The 18,091-nt window shown below is 36.0% G+C and overlaps 3 protein-coding genes across 3 annotated transcripts; 1 reads left to right on the forward strand and 2 right to left on the reverse strand.

Annotated features, from left to right (window-relative positions):
* Positions 1 to 368: 368 nt before the first annotated feature.
* LOC147866728 (uridine/cytidine kinase UKL1, chloroplastic-like) lies at positions 369 to 6,630 on the forward strand. Its single transcript, XM_087317198.1, has 14 exons — positions 369 to 570; positions 1,520 to 1,611; positions 1,705 to 1,774; positions 2,135 to 2,253; positions 2,965 to 3,061; positions 3,891 to 3,970; positions 4,202 to 4,396; positions 4,480 to 4,563; positions 4,765 to 4,825; positions 5,076 to 5,136; positions 5,305 to 5,401; positions 5,489 to 5,561; positions 5,657 to 5,739; positions 6,146 to 6,630. Exons 1-14 carry the CDS (start codon positions 459 to 461, stop codon positions 6,356 to 6,358), a joined length of 1,437 nt encoding a protein of 478 aa, XP_087173324.1. The 5' UTR covers positions 369 to 458; the 3' UTR covers positions 6,359 to 6,630.
* A 1,569-nt stretch (positions 6,631 to 8,199) lies between these two features.
* LOC147866729 (cysteine proteinase COT44-like) lies at positions 8,200 to 11,440 on the reverse strand. Its single transcript, XM_087317196.1, has 4 exons — positions 10,447 to 11,440; positions 9,884 to 10,131; positions 9,276 to 9,413; positions 8,200 to 8,809 (listed from the first exon to the last, which is right to left on the reverse strand). Exons 1-4 carry the CDS (start codon positions 10,946 to 10,948, stop codon positions 8,492 to 8,494), a joined length of 1,206 nt encoding a protein of 401 aa, XP_087173322.1. The 5' UTR covers positions 10,949 to 11,440; the 3' UTR covers positions 8,200 to 8,491.
* Positions 11,441 to 14,082: 2,642 nt separating this feature from the next.
* ORC5 (origin recognition complex protein 5) lies at positions 14,083 to 17,852 on the reverse strand. The gene is made up of 5 exons (XM_087317197.1): positions 17,138 to 17,852; positions 16,510 to 16,814; positions 15,107 to 15,502; positions 14,581 to 14,896; positions 14,083 to 14,350 (listed from the first exon to the last, which is right to left on the reverse strand). The coding sequence occupies exons 1-5, from the start codon at positions 17,780 to 17,782 to the stop codon at positions 14,300 to 14,302; spliced, it is 1,713 nt and encodes a 570-aa protein (XP_087173323.1). The 5' UTR covers positions 17,783 to 17,852; the 3' UTR covers positions 14,083 to 14,299.
* Positions 17,853 to 18,091: the final 239 nt, after the last annotated feature.

Consider the following 18,091-nt stretch of genomic DNA (forward strand, 5'->3'; position numbering starts at 1 on the left):
TGTTTGGATCGTCTCGTCAATAGTGATACTACATGAACACACTTGTGCCATATCTAGATTGTTAAACTCATGTCAAGTAAGTTAAAGGTGATTGATCATCTTTGTCGTGTTCTAGAGTGAACGAATGAGGAAACTGTGCCAAGTAAGACTAAACTAGAAAGCAACACCAATGAACAACGAACCTTTCCGGCTAATTATGTCCACTCACTAGATGACTAAGAATGTTTAGTTCGAGAAATGATACATCCTCGAAGAATCATTAGTAGTATTATTAGTGTAATTAATTACTTTACCAGAGATTAAGTTCGTTGTTAATAATTAATAATTAATAATGATTTAATATATCAGAAAAGACAAGACAAGACAAGACTCAGTTCTTCTGTAAACTCGAAGATATTTTTTCTCCTCTGAGAAAGGGAAGAGAATAAACGAAAGAAAGAAAGACGAAGAAGAGAATTATGGGTAGCACCGTAGACGTCTCTGTGAATGCGCATTTCTCAGGTTTGCGATTGGACACCATTTTATCTCCAGGAAAGTTGAAATCTCATCACAAACAACCATTTGTTATAGGTACGTTTCTCGTTTTTTCTTTGACTCTTTGTTGAATTTCCTCTTTCTTTTGTTTTCTCATTTACTTACTAAAATCCACAGGTTTTACTGTGAAATTTTGTTTTAGCTATATAATTTATATTTTGGTTCTACTTACGGATCAACATCTTTTAGTGATCAATTTTTTGTTATAGATATATTTTATCTCATTATTTATTCTTTCTTTGTTTACGTACTGCTAAACAATTTTCTAGTATTAACTGATGAGATATAGATCTATCATACTCTTCGTTATATATATGGGCTCACTAGGAAGAACGCAAAAAATGAGTTTATTTTTTCCCACGATCTTGTATATTGAATATTAAACGAGTATACCTTTTTTTACCAGTCTACCTGAAGTATCTTAGCTAGCAGAAATACACAATCTTTATGACTGATAAAGTTCAGGGAAAATCTAGTTTCATGTAGAAAAATATATAATGGGAGCTTTTTGTATTTTGACATTGTTATGATACTCTATGTCTTTGGTTATGTATTCTTTGCTGTTAGGTTCTCTTGAGAAATTCATGCATCACAGCCTCTGCTATGGGCTGCTAGTTGATTTTTATCCGATTCAGATCATGCTAACTGATCTATAGTCTAGGATTCTGATAAAAATTTGGAAGCTTTCATCACATAAACAAGGTATTATGTGCTAAAACATAATGTGAAAGCACTCCTTAATACATACATAAGAAATGAACATAATGCTTTGTAACGTTAAGGTTGTGGATTCAAGTCTAAAGTGATGGGTCTTATGTTACGTTTGTTGTAATAATTCATGTTTTCAGTTTGGGAGAATGCACTGAAACAAACATTTTTTTCTCCTAAATATACAGCTTTACAACTATGATTTCCTTATGAAAAGTTTGATAAAGGTAGCATTCATTTGAGATCTAAGTATCAAGTGGATTTTTTGATTTTGAAGGAGTGGCTGGAGGTACTGCTTCAGGGAAAACGACTGTCTGTGATATGATAATACAGCAATTGCATGACCACCGAGTTGTTCTAATTAACCAGGTTAATTTTTTTTCTTAAATAGTTTATAGCAAGCTCATATTTTTATTCTATAATAAAGATAACTCATTATCTGTATTCTTTGAAGAATTCCAGGACTCCTTCTATCGAGGATTGACTCCAGAAGAGTTGGCTCATGTATCAGAGTACAATTTTGATCATCCTGGTACATTAATCGTCATAGGCTTCCATGGAATAGTCTCTTTTAAATATAGATACATCCATAAGGGCAGAAGGGAGGGTCCTCTCTGCCATAGATCAATGATAATGTAGGCAAGCAGAACATTTATGCAATTGTGACCTCTATGAACATGCTTAAAATTAGACCATGAAAGAGGTTGTTACTTTTTACTATTATTTTTTGAGGTAGTAAGAATAGTCTAATTTTTACAAAAAAATTTAAGTTCCAAGTCCGACCTAACATGACTGCCTACTGGCTATTTTTGTGTTTGTCTTTCTAAGAATACTATAAATTTCTATTATGATATAGTTTTTTTATGTGATATTATCGATTTATGTTGTTTAGATTCATTTGATACGGAGCAACTTTTAAGTAGCTTGCAGACACTGATGAAAGGTGAAGATGTACAGATACCTGTATATGACTTCAAGAGGCATCAGCGTTGCTCTAATACCTTCCGCAAGGTGTGAAATTAAGTTCTAGATTTTCTTTGCGCTAGTTAATGAATAAGAATACAAGAGCGAGGGATCACGAGAATGTAATATGGATGTATTTAACAGTTTGTGTGCCATAGATTATAAAGTGAAAAACATACATTAAACCATTATAACTGACTGTATACAACGTAAATTTTAAGAACCGTGCCCAATAACTGATTGATTTGTTGTTTTTCGGAAGTAGCAATGAGAATGGAATAGTGGTTAATTGAGCAGAAGTAGATATGGATATTCTGGCAAAGCATCACTTAAGGATCACCACCATGTAGTGAAGTAGTATGGTATTCAACTCCATATATCAAAAGAAAAATATACAAGAAATCCATTTTTTGTAAATATTTCTATTCATAATGAAATGTCTCCCTGTTAGTTCAGAGGGGAAGCCCCTTTAATTCAATATTCATTTGATGTTGTATATCAACATCAATAAAAAAAATTTGCTACAAAAATTATGCTTGTAATTCTTTGATTTCAATTCAGCATTTTAAATCGGGGTTTTGTTTCTCACTCTATTATTCATGTTCAAAAATAGCTTGTTATAATCTATATGTCTCATATAATCCTGCCCCTGTTTTTACCATGTTTGAGCTTAAGAACATTGGTTGACCATCTTGTGGCATAAACAAGAAATTATGTTGAGCATATTCTGGTTACGTGTGTTGCTTGTTTATATTATAGGTGAATGCAGCAGATGTTGTAATAATGGAAGGAATCTTGATTTTTCATGATCCTCGACTTCGTGCAGCAATGAACATGAAAATCTTTGTAGACACAGGTTTGTGACATTCAATGTTACATTCAGTGGTCTTTATATTTTTTGCTACCTAGTTGTTGATCATGTTCAGATGGTCTCAAGAAATAGTGTTTCTGAATAGCCGAAACGGAATGCCTACTTTTGTCACTTAGATACGATGTTTCTGATTGCACTTTATTCTGGTCAAGGAAAATAGCTTTCCACTTATTTTCTTATTTGTTTAAACATTTGAAATTTATATGTGCTATCTTTTCGTCACTTTAGCACCTTAAGCACTCATATGTTGCATTTCTCTTGGGCGGATGTTATTTACTACGTTAAGCACTCATACGTTGCATTTCTCTTGGGCGGAACAATGTTGATAACCTTGTATTTGAATTAGTTGGAAATTCTTCTTTCCAATAGATTAGAAGTTAATGAGTGTTTCAAATGTGAAATATGCCTGAAAACTCAAATTTCTGTCTCCAGCATTTCCAAATGATTTGCTTTGTCTTTTGTTTTCACATTGTTATTTTGTTAACCCAGGATCGTCCACTTATCATTTCTGTACTTCATTTTACATTGTTGAGGAGGTATTTCATTGTTTATGAAATTATATTTTGGAATGTTTTCTACTCCAAAACCCTTGGCCTGCAAATTTGTAAATGTCTTGGATACAATCTGATAGACTGAAATTTCTATGCACTCGTATATTCTCTATATTTTGCTTCTATGTATCGATGATTTCGCTAGTTTGTTCTTGGGAAGGGGCTTTGTTTTACAGTTGAAGCATGACAGAAATAGTATTTTCAGGTCTTCAAATAATGAATTCTGGTTGGTTCACTTAATGAACAAACTGTGTACAGTGCAGATGCAGATGTCAGACTGGCCAGACGAATCAGGCGTGATACAGTGGGGAGGGGGAGGGATCTAAACGGTGTCCTTGAGCAGGTGATTAAAAAAAATCTTGATTGTTTCCTTTCATATCGTTATTCAATTCAGGTTTGTCGAGGCAGTAGAATTCATATCCTCCTTGTTGGATTCACTTTTGTAGGATTGTCCTCGACAAACAGTTTGATTTTGCTGAAATTTAAATTTCTGCATTTTTTGTGATTTTAAATTTATTCTTTGTAGACAGTTTACATATTTGGATTCGGTGTTTGTTTTGTGAAACGGTTGCAGTATGCGAAGTTTGTGAAGCCTGCTTTTGATGACTTTGTGCTACCCACCAAAAAGTATGCGGATGTTATCATTCCTCGTGGAGGAGATAATCATGTGGCAGTTGACCTGATTGTACAGCATATCCGTACAAAACTTGGGCAGCATGATCTATGCAAGATCTACCCAAATGTGTATGTGATTCAATCTACATTTCAGGTATTCCCTATCAAACATAGCATTAGCACTTATATGTTAAAAGCTTATTTCTCATTCTATTCTATGACATGGATTTTGGTTAGATTCGGGGAATGCACACCTTGATTCGAGATCAGGAGACAACAAAACATAATTTTGTATTCTATGCTGATCGTCTCATAAGACTGGTATTTTTCCTTCTGTAATAGTCCCCACAGTGTCAGTTGTCTACAACCTGTAATATTTCGAAACCTAAGCAAAGGATAAATAATGATTTATAACTAAAATGGCCTCGGCCATGTATATTAAGGTGCAGATTGTAGGACTATAGCCTTCTTGTCCATATGCTAGATGCTTAGTTACACTGTCAGTCAACGCAATATGTGCAGGTTGTGGAGCATGGCCTTGGTCATCTTCCCTTTACAGAAAAGCAGGTCATAACACCTACTGGTGAGCTTCTGGTGATTTTGGATTAAATGGGAAACATGCCATCTTGGTTGTTTATCTAGTGAGAATTGATGCATTATATGAGTCCATGAATTGTACAATCAATAACATAAAGAATCTCTCTTAAAGAGTACAAATAAGATAAAGCCACGTTTTTCTTTATAAAAAGAACATAGCATCTCGTAGTTCCTGAATATAATTGGGTTGTCCTGATCTATGAGAAAGCATTTATAATAATTTGCAACTTTTTCAGGGTCTATATACACTGGAGTAGACTTCTGTAAACAACTTTGTGGTGTCTCAATCATCCGAAGGTAAAATTATAATGCTAATTTAGATATTCAAACAAGTTTTGCTGTTTAGTTCATGCGCTCCAGAGGCACATCTGCACGGAAGAAGAATGGATTCATTGTCAATAGGAGATTTTTAATTTATGGAAGGTATTCGATTACGCATAAGCTGGAATATTTTTATGATTATAGTGGTGAAAGCATGGAAAATGCTTTGCGGGCTTGTTGCAAGGGGATTAAAATTGGGAAAATTTTAATCCATCGTGAATCTGGGGATAACGGTAAACAGGTGAGTTTATATTAGTTCATATGTATAGTTAACTCGTATTTAATCCTTCATGTGTATTGATGGCATAGAATTTTCGGTGTATCTTAGTTGATCTATGAGAAACTGCCACGGGATATTGCTTATCGCCATGTATTGCTGCTAGATCCTGTCCTTGGAACTGGTTTGAGATATCCACCCTATCAAGATAAATATTTCCTGAGTTAAATTTCATTTATCAAGAAGCATTATGAGCGTGTTGTATATATGCTATTTCAGGGAACACTGCTGTGCAAGCAATCCAACTGCTAATCCAAAAAGGTGTACCCGAATCTCACATTATTTTTCTAAATCTTATTTCGGTAAGTTTCACCATCCTTATCTTGAAGTGCATTGAAATACTAATTACTGTCATTATTTATTACCATTGCTGTTTAAGGGGCAATGCTATCATTTTTACTCTTTATATTGTGGAAAAAGTTTCAACATCATCCTGTAAAGCCATTTCATTTCATTTGAGCAAATTGTTAAGACTGCACATGGTCATGAATAAAATCTATAAAAAGCTATAAAAAGTTTCTATGATGAATTAATTATCTGAAACCAACACCCTTAATATTGCAAGGCACAATCTTTATCACTCATCACACCATTGCACTCTTGGACAATAAAAGCCTAACATATTCTAATCTCTGACAATGGTGGAAGTGACAACAGTTTCACATTGTGCTTATGTAATATCTTCTTGTTTGACATATGACATGGCAGGCACCAGAAGGGATCCATGTTGTTTGCAAACGCTTTCCTATGCTGAAAATTGTCACATCTGAGATCGATTCAACAATAAATGAACAATACCTTGTTGTCCCAGGTATGGGTGAGTTTGGTGATAGATACTTTGGGACAGATGAGGATGATGGACCCGAAGAGGTTTATGAGAATCCTGTTCAGTTGTCTTCGAGATCTGAGAATGGCGTTTGATGTCATTTGAATTTATACCATTAATGTAATAATAAAATCATGATGGATTTCATGAATTAGTTTTATATTGCAAAAGTGCAGAAATTGTTTTTATTGAAATCCACATAAAGAGTTGTTGGAAGCAAGCCTCTTCTCCTGTGGATCTACTTATATTTCTTCTTATAGCTGATGCTCATGTAAACTCTGACCACATAATACAGTGGACAGGTGTGACACAGCCCATGTTTGTAATGGGATATAACGTTGTTGAAATAATTGAATTAGCACACCCAGGATAGTCTATCTATATGAAACACATCTTATAGTTCGCTGCCGGTAGGATGTAGAAGAACGCTACCAAAACAACAAATGAAAACTGTCATGCTAGACATGGATCGAAGTAAAGATCACTTGTACATGGATGAATCTTCATTATGTCATGCATGTTCATATGATTACTTGGTACCAAATGATAGAGGATAGCATTAAAGGACTCAATGAGAGATGCAAGATGTAATGGAACATTTCAGCACTAATAAGATGGTATGACAGCTTGGTGGTTTGTCAATGTCACATTATGCATATAAGACATCGACTAAAGCTTGCCTATATTTATTGTACATGTTAATATATCAGCAGCAGCAGCAGCATCTATCTTATGCCAATCAGTATTCAGATTTGCATTCTCTACCACTGGTCTCATCTTACACTATGAGAGATGACTGAACAAAATCACAAAGGAAAACAATGAATGTGGCTGTTTTTAAGATTTTTGTAAGGCCTTTGATACCATATGACCACAATGTTACAAAGATTCCAACATGATGGCGTGGCATATGTTTTATATGAGCAAGGATTGGAATAAAAGGTCATTACAAGCACCATGCTCTTCTTTAGATTGTTACATAATCTTGGTCATGTAGAGTATGTAACTTTGGCATCTACAATGATGATGCTTCTGTCCACAACATTGGATACAATAGTTCTCCAGTAGTCGTGATTGTACGGATGACATTGAGCCCCTCTCATCAACTCAAATTATGTTTCATTTGTTTGAGCCATCAAATCAGAGACAACAATAGGTGAGCCATCAACAACAATGGCCTTGAAATTGGGAATTTCTCACCTTGTTAATATTGTACACCTCAAAATGATGGAAATAATAAGGCATTGTAGACTCAAAAATGATTTCATGAGGTTCTCAAAGAATGGAAGTGTATTGAGACCATGATAGATCATTATCTACATGTCACTATCACCTCACAAAGCTTTAGGCCAACCTGAGGTCAAGCATGATGGGGACTTTGCTACTTCGGTGGCAAAAGGACTTTGCAAGTAATGTGAGGAGAGGTCAAGAGTGAGGAGCAAACTTGGCTTTTTAGAGCAAAAAGTCTTTGGAAGTTATGTGAGGACAGGTAAAGAGGGAAGAACACTTACTGTGTAGATGCCCAACGTACTAGCACATAAGAAAGTAAGTAACCATTCAACAACTAATGGAGAAGCTAATCCACTTGACATTTTCCAAGGCTTGCTCAGACAGAATGCAACCCTTTGGTGGACACACACTTCCACTTGCAATGTGTTGAAGAGTCATCAATATTGGGATACAGGCAGATCGTAGAGATCATTATTCACGACATCTAATTTGCTCGAGGACAACCAGATGCCCCATAAGTATGTTCCCTTACTACCATTCATCGACCGCAAGAATCATCGCAATTCAGGTTTTATTTTTGTTTCAGCGTGCGTGGATAACTTGGATAATTTGCAACACTGATTTAGGCTTTTATATATCGCTGTCTTCATTCATTAAAATATCCTTCCAAAAAGTCAATTCATTACTAATTAAGAGAAGGCAAAGGAAAGCCCAAACATAATAAACACTATAATGAGTCTCCAAACCAAGAGATATACAAACCCCCTAAACAACAAGATCATCTTCTAAAAGTGATCACCTAACTACACACCAACACTACATAAAAAGAATCCATATGATGAAAAGCTCCCCAAAGAGAGCTATGATACAAAACCCCAACACATAATCAAATCATTATAGGTTCACTAGTGGGCACACATTACCCATACACGCCAACACTACGAATAAAGAATCCATATGATATGTACACACGAGCATTGTCCCGTTTTCTGGTAGTCTTACATGTCCACTTTCCCGGTAAGAAGGCGTCGAGCCATCTTATAATTGTCCCGGAGGGTAAGCAACAAGCTATCTTTAATGTTGAGGGAGGGGTTAGGGCCGAGTTTAACCGGGAAAGAGGCCATCATGTTCACACCACACTTGCCTTCTGGCTTTCTGATCCCTCTCTCTAGAAGAATATAACCACCCTCTCCCCATGCATCCCCCCATGAGTTCCTTAGAATCCAATAGTCCAGACCTTCCTCCTCATCGCTCCCATATCCTACTAGTGTCACTCCATGGTCCAATTCAGTCCCACATTTCCCAGTAAACACACCCTGCATCACATATAAATTGACATATTATCATTATCGTCCAATTCAACAAAAAAATGTAGATTAGGAAATCATTCTTTAAGATAAACAATCAGTCTATATTTGGTAGCTCTATGGTGATTACTCAGCAAATTGATTAAGATCATCTTAGTTTAAGATGGTCTTGGTATGCCCATTACCATAATTTGTTTTTGTTTTATGTTATGCGTGCCCTTAGTCTGTATAGCTTAACTAATCTCAATTACAATCATCTTAATTGAATTGATAATTAATTGCAATGAATTGTCATCATTCTCTAGAATTGAGTTTGTTCAGTAATCCATAACTTCTTTGCTAATAGTCCAAGCAATCAATTTTGTGCTTAAGGTAATATGAATGAATCATCTAATATCTACATGTTGACATTTGAACAACTATATATGTTCACCGATGTTTCAGGAATGAGTGATTGATCAACTTTTTTACATACCCTGTCATAGAGCTGGAAATCCAATCCCGATGCCTCAATTGCCACACTCACAGGCTGTTTAGAGACGGCATACAGAAGAGCCCTCTCGTTGTTCTTTGGAACATCCGTAAATCCATCAATCGTCACAACCTCAAGCTTCTGTACATCATCCAATATAATATGACTCAATTACACATTCAAATCGATGATTCTTAGTGATATTTAAAATTTAGATTTACATGATATATGCATATACTAATCGTTCATTAAATCTAAACCTTCTAGTGAGCTAGTCATTAAACCTAGAGTTGATAAACCAATGAGGTAGCCATGAAACATAGACAGAACAGAAGAACGGGCTTAAATAACCATGAAACCTAGATCACTATGCTAATGAAAACTTGATAGAAGATAAGAATCATATACCTAGATCACTATGCTAATGAAAACTTGATAGAAGATAAGAATCATATACCTAGATCGCTATGCTAATGAAAACTTGATAGAAGATAAGAATCATATACATACTTCAGAACAAGTCTTTCGATCTTACTATATACTAATCACAAAAATCAAGGATTAACAAAAGTATAGTCAAGCTTCGAAAGATAATTTTTGTTTGTTCTTACCGATGCGAACGGGTTGGGGTATTTGCAAACTCCATCTGAAGCGCGGTATGGATATTCAGCCTCAGTCTCCAGGCCCCCATTTTCAACGATGAATTCAAATGCATCGTCCATAAGTCCGCCATTGCAACCCTGATTCGATTCAGTGTCGCAGTCCACTAGCTCTTGCTCAGAGAGGGACACGAGATCTCCAGTCACTATCTGGTTTATGCCTTCTACAGCCGCCACTGTGGAGAATGCCCAGCAGCTTCCTGTGACATATATCATCCATTTTAATATCTGGTATGTTGTAGAAACGAAACTGGCAGTTTTTACAAATGTAGTACAACAGTTCAGTAATTGAACTCTTAAATCTAACATACAAACCAAAACAAATAATAATAATTTTCCTATATTCACATTGCTGCAATCTATTTGCATATTTAAAAAAGGCAGAATTTAAGATTTGTCTACCAAATCCATCAATAGGTATATTTATCCCTTAAACCCTAAATTATGTTGAAACCCCTAATAAATCCTGGAGACTAAACTATGTAGTTCAAGTATTAAAGCTTAACAAATCTTACCACAAGATCCTTGATCTCTCGGAGAAGCAACAGCACCCTTCTCTCTCCAATCCACAGATTTTGGAATAGGCCTATCTACGAATAAATCAAATGGCAACTTATTCCGGTTGTAACGATATTCATCGTCCCGATTTCTTGTTGTGTTGATTTTCTTCATCAATCCTCCCATTGCATACAGAGATTTGAACTCGTCATTTGTAAGATCTGCAAATTTGTTGAGACCCAATCTGTATGATGATCTCTTCCCTTCATTATGAGATCTTACGTAATGGAAATTATCTCTAAAGATAGAAAATCTCTTCATAATCTCTGTAGGATTCATTGAATTGGATTGGTCTGAATAAGACCTTGGATTCACAGCCAGCCAATTGGTGAAAATAGACCAAATTTCATCATTAGGAACAATGGATTGCTCAGATTTATGAGATATGGTGGGGGAGATGGATATAGAGGATATACATATGAAAATGCAGAGTAAAACAGAAGAGATTGAAAAAGCCATTGCCGAAGATCAGAGAAAGAATGAGAAACACAGAAAAACAGAGAGATAAAAATAAATCCGAGAACTGTTTCTTTCTTTTTCCTTTCTTTCTGTTGCATTTTGAGGATATAGGTTTTCTGTTTATATTAGGGTTTCCTGGTGCATTGAATGTGGTCATTGATCGTTCTTTCTGTATACTGCGCCACAGAAAACAAATTTGTCTTAGCGTAGGATTCGTGGAGGGCAGTGAAAAAATAAAAACAGAAAAAAATAGAAGCCCTAATTTGTCGAGAACTTAATTTTTTAGAGCCTCTAATTTCCCGGAAACCACAGGGGCAAACTAGCCCTATTATTCAGAAAACCCTAATTTGAGGAGACAGTCCAGCTTACAGAAAGCCATAAAGTTTCAGGAAAATCCTAATATCCAGTAAACCCTCATTTTTGGTAATAAACACCTCCTCAACGTTTACTGTTTTTTAGTAAAACCCTAATTTCTGGGGAAACCCTAACGGAGTCGTTGAGAGAAGAGAAGAACAGAAAGACCGAAACAATGAAGCAGCACTGCTTTGGCGGGAACAATTCCAAGAAAGGACAAAGACAGATTCCAAAGATTCTGGAAGTATGTACAGGAATAAGATGCAGAATCTTTCTTCGTCTTGTAAAATTGTATCAATCCAAAGTTTGAAAGGCAAGGTTTTTTGCTTTTGGATGGTAGTAAGAAAAGATATGGCCTCCATATCTTTTCTCCAATGCCATAAGTACATGCCCGAGGTACATATAGGGACGAGACATGCATGTAATGGTCTTGGTATACGGGATTCAGAACACATCATATAATGCACACGAGACATGCGTGCAACGGGTCATGGTATGTATCTTTGAACACATCACGTGGAGGACACATGCGTGCAATGAGTCATGGTATCAAAACACATTGTGCAGACAAGACATGTGTGCGAGATGATGGGTCGTATTATCAGAACACATCAACCAGACAAAACATGTGTGCGATTAGGAGTTGGCAACGGTTCCTTAACCAGTGTAGGCAAGGGCAAGGGCAAGGGCAAGGGCAAGGGCAAGGGCAAACCAATTGAGTCGAAACCGAACTGTTGTTGCCGATTCCTATGTGTGATGGGTCATGGTATAAGAACACATCGAGCAGACAAGCCATGCGTGCGATGGTCATGGTATTATAACACATCGAGTGGATGAGACATGCATGTGATGTGTCATGGCATAGGAACACATTGTGGGGGTCGAGACATGTGTGCGATGGTCGTGGTATCAAAGCTCATTTTGAGGGAGACAAGACATGCATGTGATTGTCATGATATTGGAGACACAATGAGGTAACAAAATATCTGCACAATGGTCATAGTAACAAAACACATCAAGGTGACAAAACATGTGTGCTATGGTCATGGCTTCCATTAGCATATCATTTTATTTATTTAACATGGCATTGTGCTAAAGTTTTTTGCTATGCGGAGCTTTTGGAGAAGATTACTTAATATGTTGCCTCAAAAACTTTCCCTCTCCAAATCAAGGGGGTGAGACACATGTATGATGGTCATTGCCACCACTCATAAATCATTCATTAAAATGGTGTCATGTTTAGCTTTTTATCGGGCAGAAATTTCGAAGAAAATCTGATGATACCTTATCCCCCAAAGGCGTGGGAATCCAATAATATTTGTTTCTACATGGGGACACTCCAAAAATAATGTTGATGCTCCATGATGGTAGCAATATAAAGATGATTTGTAATAAACATCCACTACATAATTCAAATTGAATGGTCAACCCATATGCATCATAGGATCGAGAATCCAACAAAAAATAATAGTTGAAAAAAGGGTGACAATTTAAATCTACATGAATACTCTATGACTCATATACTTTTCTAGCAAAATTACAACTTGAGCGAAGACTATTATTTTCCATTGCATTGTAGCTATTTGATCTTGGAAGTTGGTACTATCTAAAGCTAATGTTTATTAAGTATGTCATACATTTTCTTGCCCTTTTCGTAATCTCCCACCACTGTATACTAAGGTCTCGCCCATATTTTACAATTATACTCAATGATTTGGTGTTCTCTTAAATAATATGTATGATGCTTTGTAACTCATCTCCATCTTCTTTCAAATGACATATTGGTCTGTGTAATATTTCACATTCTAATAGTGAATTAAATGGACAAGGAATCATTGAGGTCACATTGGGCTTTTGACAATGGAATAATGTAATGAAGATCACAGTGGCATCAATTTATTATATTCACCCTCATATTCTCTCTTTTATGAAAATCTTTACCTTCCAATGGTATCAGGGTTATACACGACAAAAAATAAACTTTCATTGGTGACATGTTTAACGAACAAATCTTACACAACCATGAAACCACTTCTAAGTCAATGGAGAGCATGAAAATGTAAATTAAGTGTCATTGTTGTAAAGATTAAAGTTAACTTAGAATAAATGCCACATTTAGAACAAGATCAGGAAACTATGGATGGAACGGCCAATTATAATGAAAGTGTTAAGTTTATTAATAGATACCGATGATTGAGCTTTACATGAATGACAAATACTTCATGGTACATTGTTTGATTGGTGAAAATTTGCCATTTCTTTATCCCTCATACCAAATATACCTACTCCTACATATTCTACAAACATGTATGTTAATCTAGAATGACTGAAGATATCATGATTAAAAAAACAGGCTGCATTCTATCCATATTCTATTCCACTCAGTATCTAGAAATCAAAATGCATATAGAAGACGACTATTGCATCCTCTTATACCAAAAGAACCTATTACATGATTTATCATGTTAGCACCACCAACGATCTTGAAAGGGGCATATTTCATCATTTACCACATTGACAGCAAGGAAGATCTTGAAAGGATGGTATATGAGGGTTCAATTCGATGAGGACTTCAAACTTTTTCCCACGCAACCACTTTGGTTTTCACAATATGTGATTGTAAAAGCTTAAATTTCACCGGTTTATCTTTGCTATGAACCCTCAGCTATACAAAAGTACCATGATGAAAAACCTTGCATACAATTCTAAAGGGCATCGTCCAATTCTTTGTAAATGTCTTGTGGCATATAAAAAATTGTATATTTGAGCAGACACAGATAATGGATGTACCATTTTTAAGCATTACACATTGTGCATTTGTACATACAAAAAGCACATGGATTGATTTTATGTCCAATTTTAGATTTTTTCCCCAAAGACCTCAAAAGATTACATGTCACAAAAACATAGTTATGTAATACGTTGTTTTCAGAAGAATGAAGGTTTTAAAAGAAGCTCAAAAATCAAGACATGTATTGCCAAGTAATGTAACAGAAACTACATTCTGTATAAGTATCTTGACAGGGGGAAGTCAATACTTCTCGCAACCTGTGGAATAACAATCAAAATAACTGGTTAATCTTTTATACAAAACTGTCTTAAATGTAAAAGGACAACTTATTAAGCATGCAATTTTAAGTTAATATGCATCCTTGTGGTTTGACTTCGAAAGATGCAGTTTTACACATAAATTATATTAGCTTCATAGATGTAAAAGCTAGGTGCATCTAACTTATCATGTGAATTCTTATGCATAAGAAGACGGATTTTAAGATTACCATTTGAACAAGCTCTTCATTCACATTGCACCTATATCTAGGTGTCCCTTCCAACGGATCACTAGTTCCTTTATACAAAAGGTTTGACTTGACAAGGGTAGATATTTGCATCAGCACATCCGATGACATCTCTACACCATGCTTCACCTCTGAAGAAGTCATCATGCTTGCATCCGTTTCATCTTCATCATCAACAAATTCAGCAGAAATACAGCAAAATATCGCTAGAAGTCGCTCGAGAGGGAATGTACCCGGACCCTTTAGAAGCTTTTCTTGTCTCTCATGTTCCTTTTTCTCTATTGAAGCTTGGGAGCTCCTGGAAAAAAGGACAAGACTCAATGAGAAGATACCAAGAAAATGCAATAAGGACAATAGATGTATTTTCTTTTCTCTCATGTTCAGTTTTTGTCTGTTGAAACTTGGGAGCTTCAAGGATTCTCGCATATAACCAATGTAAGTTAAAAGAATATGCAATAAGATTCGATATGGGACTCCACGAATACACAAAAAAGGAGCAGTATCTTACTTTCTTTTGCGTTTTCGACTTCCTCCTCCACTTGCATCAAACAAAGTAGCATCTAATGTAGCAGGGTTTCTTGAGCAAATGAAAGATGAAATTAAGAGATATTTGCTGCAGAGGGGAAGCTGAAAACCTAATTCTACTTGATCCATTGAACCTTTCCGTTGTTGGCCATTAGATGGAAAAATCCTTGGAGATTCCAAATATGAAAAGCCACAGATCTGATGGAGGGCTGAAGTAATATGAGGTTGAATCAAAGAGAATAATTTCCTTTTTCCTTGATCATCGGGCTTGACAATTCCACGTCGTATAGGATCAATATATTTCTGAAACAATGGTTCCAGTGCTTCAGAAAGCTCAGTCACACGCCTTGTTACTCGGCTAAAGGGCTTCAATACTGCACTATATCATAAGAATGCCAGAAAACAAACCTCACATTTAATAAAACGTTGAATAAAATCAAAACTATTCTCTAGCTCTGTCTAATAATTCACTGGCTACAGATATGCATCATCATAACTATCAGTTTCCAACTGCATACAAATCACCTTCCAATCAAACTTAGAATGAATGTGTTGACTCCATTACGCAAAAACACAGAATTCTTCCTTGTGTATACTAGACGTGAAACTTATTGAGGTAGGGATGTATTATTTACAACTTACAAGAATACAGCATGGATTTTGAAATGACTGAAATTATGCAATAAAAACAATCACATTTTTCTTTTATTAGTGAACTAGTAAAGTCTGTCGATTTGTTCTTTATGCATAGTAGGTTCATGATTCATATATAAATATAATATGTCAAGAATAAAAAACAATGGACATGTATCTGTATGGAAATTAAAAAATTAATGGTGCATGTGTACAGAGGATAAAAGGGAATATCATTATGGAACCACATTTTGTAAGTTCCAGTATAAAATTGTTTATAGCTACTATTAATGTTGCACATCAACAGGTATCACAGATAAAGAGTCTTAATTGACTATAGCACTACACAAAACATCCACATTACACTATGATTTATTAGATATTTCTCTTAGTAATTTGTAAGTGCATATCATCGATCTTAATGGCGCTCAATAAGACTTGTATGAACTTTTTTTCAGCTCTGGCCCCAGTTAAAAGACATTTGCAAAACCATACACAAATTGCGGATGTTTTAGAAACCACAATAGCTCATCTGACACTTCAGTGGCATTATTATTGAAGTGTAGACCAGGATGATGAACCATGCTATGCATTAATTATTTTCCCTCCCACTAATTAATACCTAAAATAAGGGATCAATAGGCATTCAGAGACAAACCAGCCTAAAAAATGAATCATTAACTGACAAAAAAGAGAAAGAAATATAATTGATTTTTCGGGGCAAAAGAGAAAATGAAAAAAGTAAAACCTTACCTTAAGAAAGAAGAATACAAATCTCTATTAGGTTTTCTCCTCACAAGGATCTGATGCAAATCATCATCATTATAGTCCCGCATGTATATTGGAAGAAGCTCGAGCATACCAGTACCTGAGAAAAACGCATCGGGTCCAAGGCTGCTAACGAATATGACTCCCAAATTCTGGAGCCAAGAAAATTCGGAAAGCCTTACTAATGAAGAGATGAGCCTAAAACCCCCAGTCCACTCTAGTAAAAGCTCGACATTATCAAATATGATGTAGACCATAGGAAGCAAGGAAGGGATCTCTTTGTCTTGGTTCTGCACTGAACTATAAATTTGTTAGAAATTTTTATAAAGGTTTGCATCAAACATGCAAATCCAAAATGTGTGTCGTTAACTGAAACTGCAAAAATAACCCCATCTTACAAAGTATGTAAATGTTATATACACAATGTCGAATTTTTTGGAGGTCTTTATGGTTAAGAATTCAGGGATTAGACATAAGAAGAGTCTTATGGTTTAGGCAGGCAAATGTTTGGGGGTTGAGGAACTACTCAATTGTTAATTATGCACATAACTTGGGTTTGTTTCATGTCTTTCTTAAGGTCTTCTACAGTTGCTAAGGGAGGTAAAAGGCATACCTTCTTATTCAAGCCCTGTATAGATTCAACTGAAGCTATGGCGGACAGACACGCATCAGGAAGAAATTTGAGAAAATCGCCAAATTTGTCACATTTCTTCACGCTGCAAAACCCGTTTTCAGATGTCCGAACATGCCCGAAAAGCTGATTCAGTATTGATTCGAAGAGTATTCGAGGGCTGTGAGAAGACCTACAACTTGTATATGCGAAAGGTCTCTTCAATTGTTTGAAAGTCTCTAGAAGAATGGAAGTCTTACCCGTCGAAGCTCCACCATAAATGAAAAGAGGGAGGAGAGGATCTGATGGTTCTCCTACCAAACCGAGGATTTGTTTAATTTCATGGTTCCGAGAAGGGAAATTATTGATCAGATGTGTGTATAGAGATTCCAAATTCATTTCTTTCTTATCTTCTTCGCCTTCTTCTTTCTTCTTCGTCTTCTTCTGTTGTTGTTGCGGTGAATTATTCGTGTGATGATGATGATATCTGGGTTGATTTGGAGAGGGAGAAGATGAAAGGACACGATTCCTGGTCCTTCTTCCACCATCGCTAACAACAGGAGGGGAATTCTCTGAGGAGGTTTTGGGGCGTATCTCTGCTGTCTCTCCTGCGGACTCGACCCCTGCTTTCGCTGATAACAGATCCATAGCTACGACCTCTGTGTTTCAGTTCCTTCTTCTCACATTGTGTCTAGACGCTCACGCAGTGCTTTCCCGCCCTTTTTCCCCCGCAGTCGGGCAGTTGTTAGAAATTACCAAAATACCCCTCCCGCTTCCGAAACCCCTCTCTCTCTCTCTCTCTCTCTCTCTCTCTCTCTCTCTCTCTGCACACTGCATACAAGTATTAAGATATATAAATATATATGGTTTTTGCTTTTATGGCTTTGGAAATTCACCGATATACCCCTCTCGGTTTATATGTACATACATACATTATTACATATATGTATATGTGTG

Source organism: Azolla caroliniana, unplaced genomic scaffold (genome assembly GCF_043228905.1).
Source record: "Azolla caroliniana isolate FFs.n. ecotype wild unplaced genomic scaffold, voAzoCaro1.0.p SCAF_3, whole genome shotgun sequence".
NCBI classification, from domain to species: Eukaryota; Viridiplantae; Streptophyta; class Polypodiopsida; order Salviniales; family Salviniaceae; genus Azolla; species Azolla caroliniana.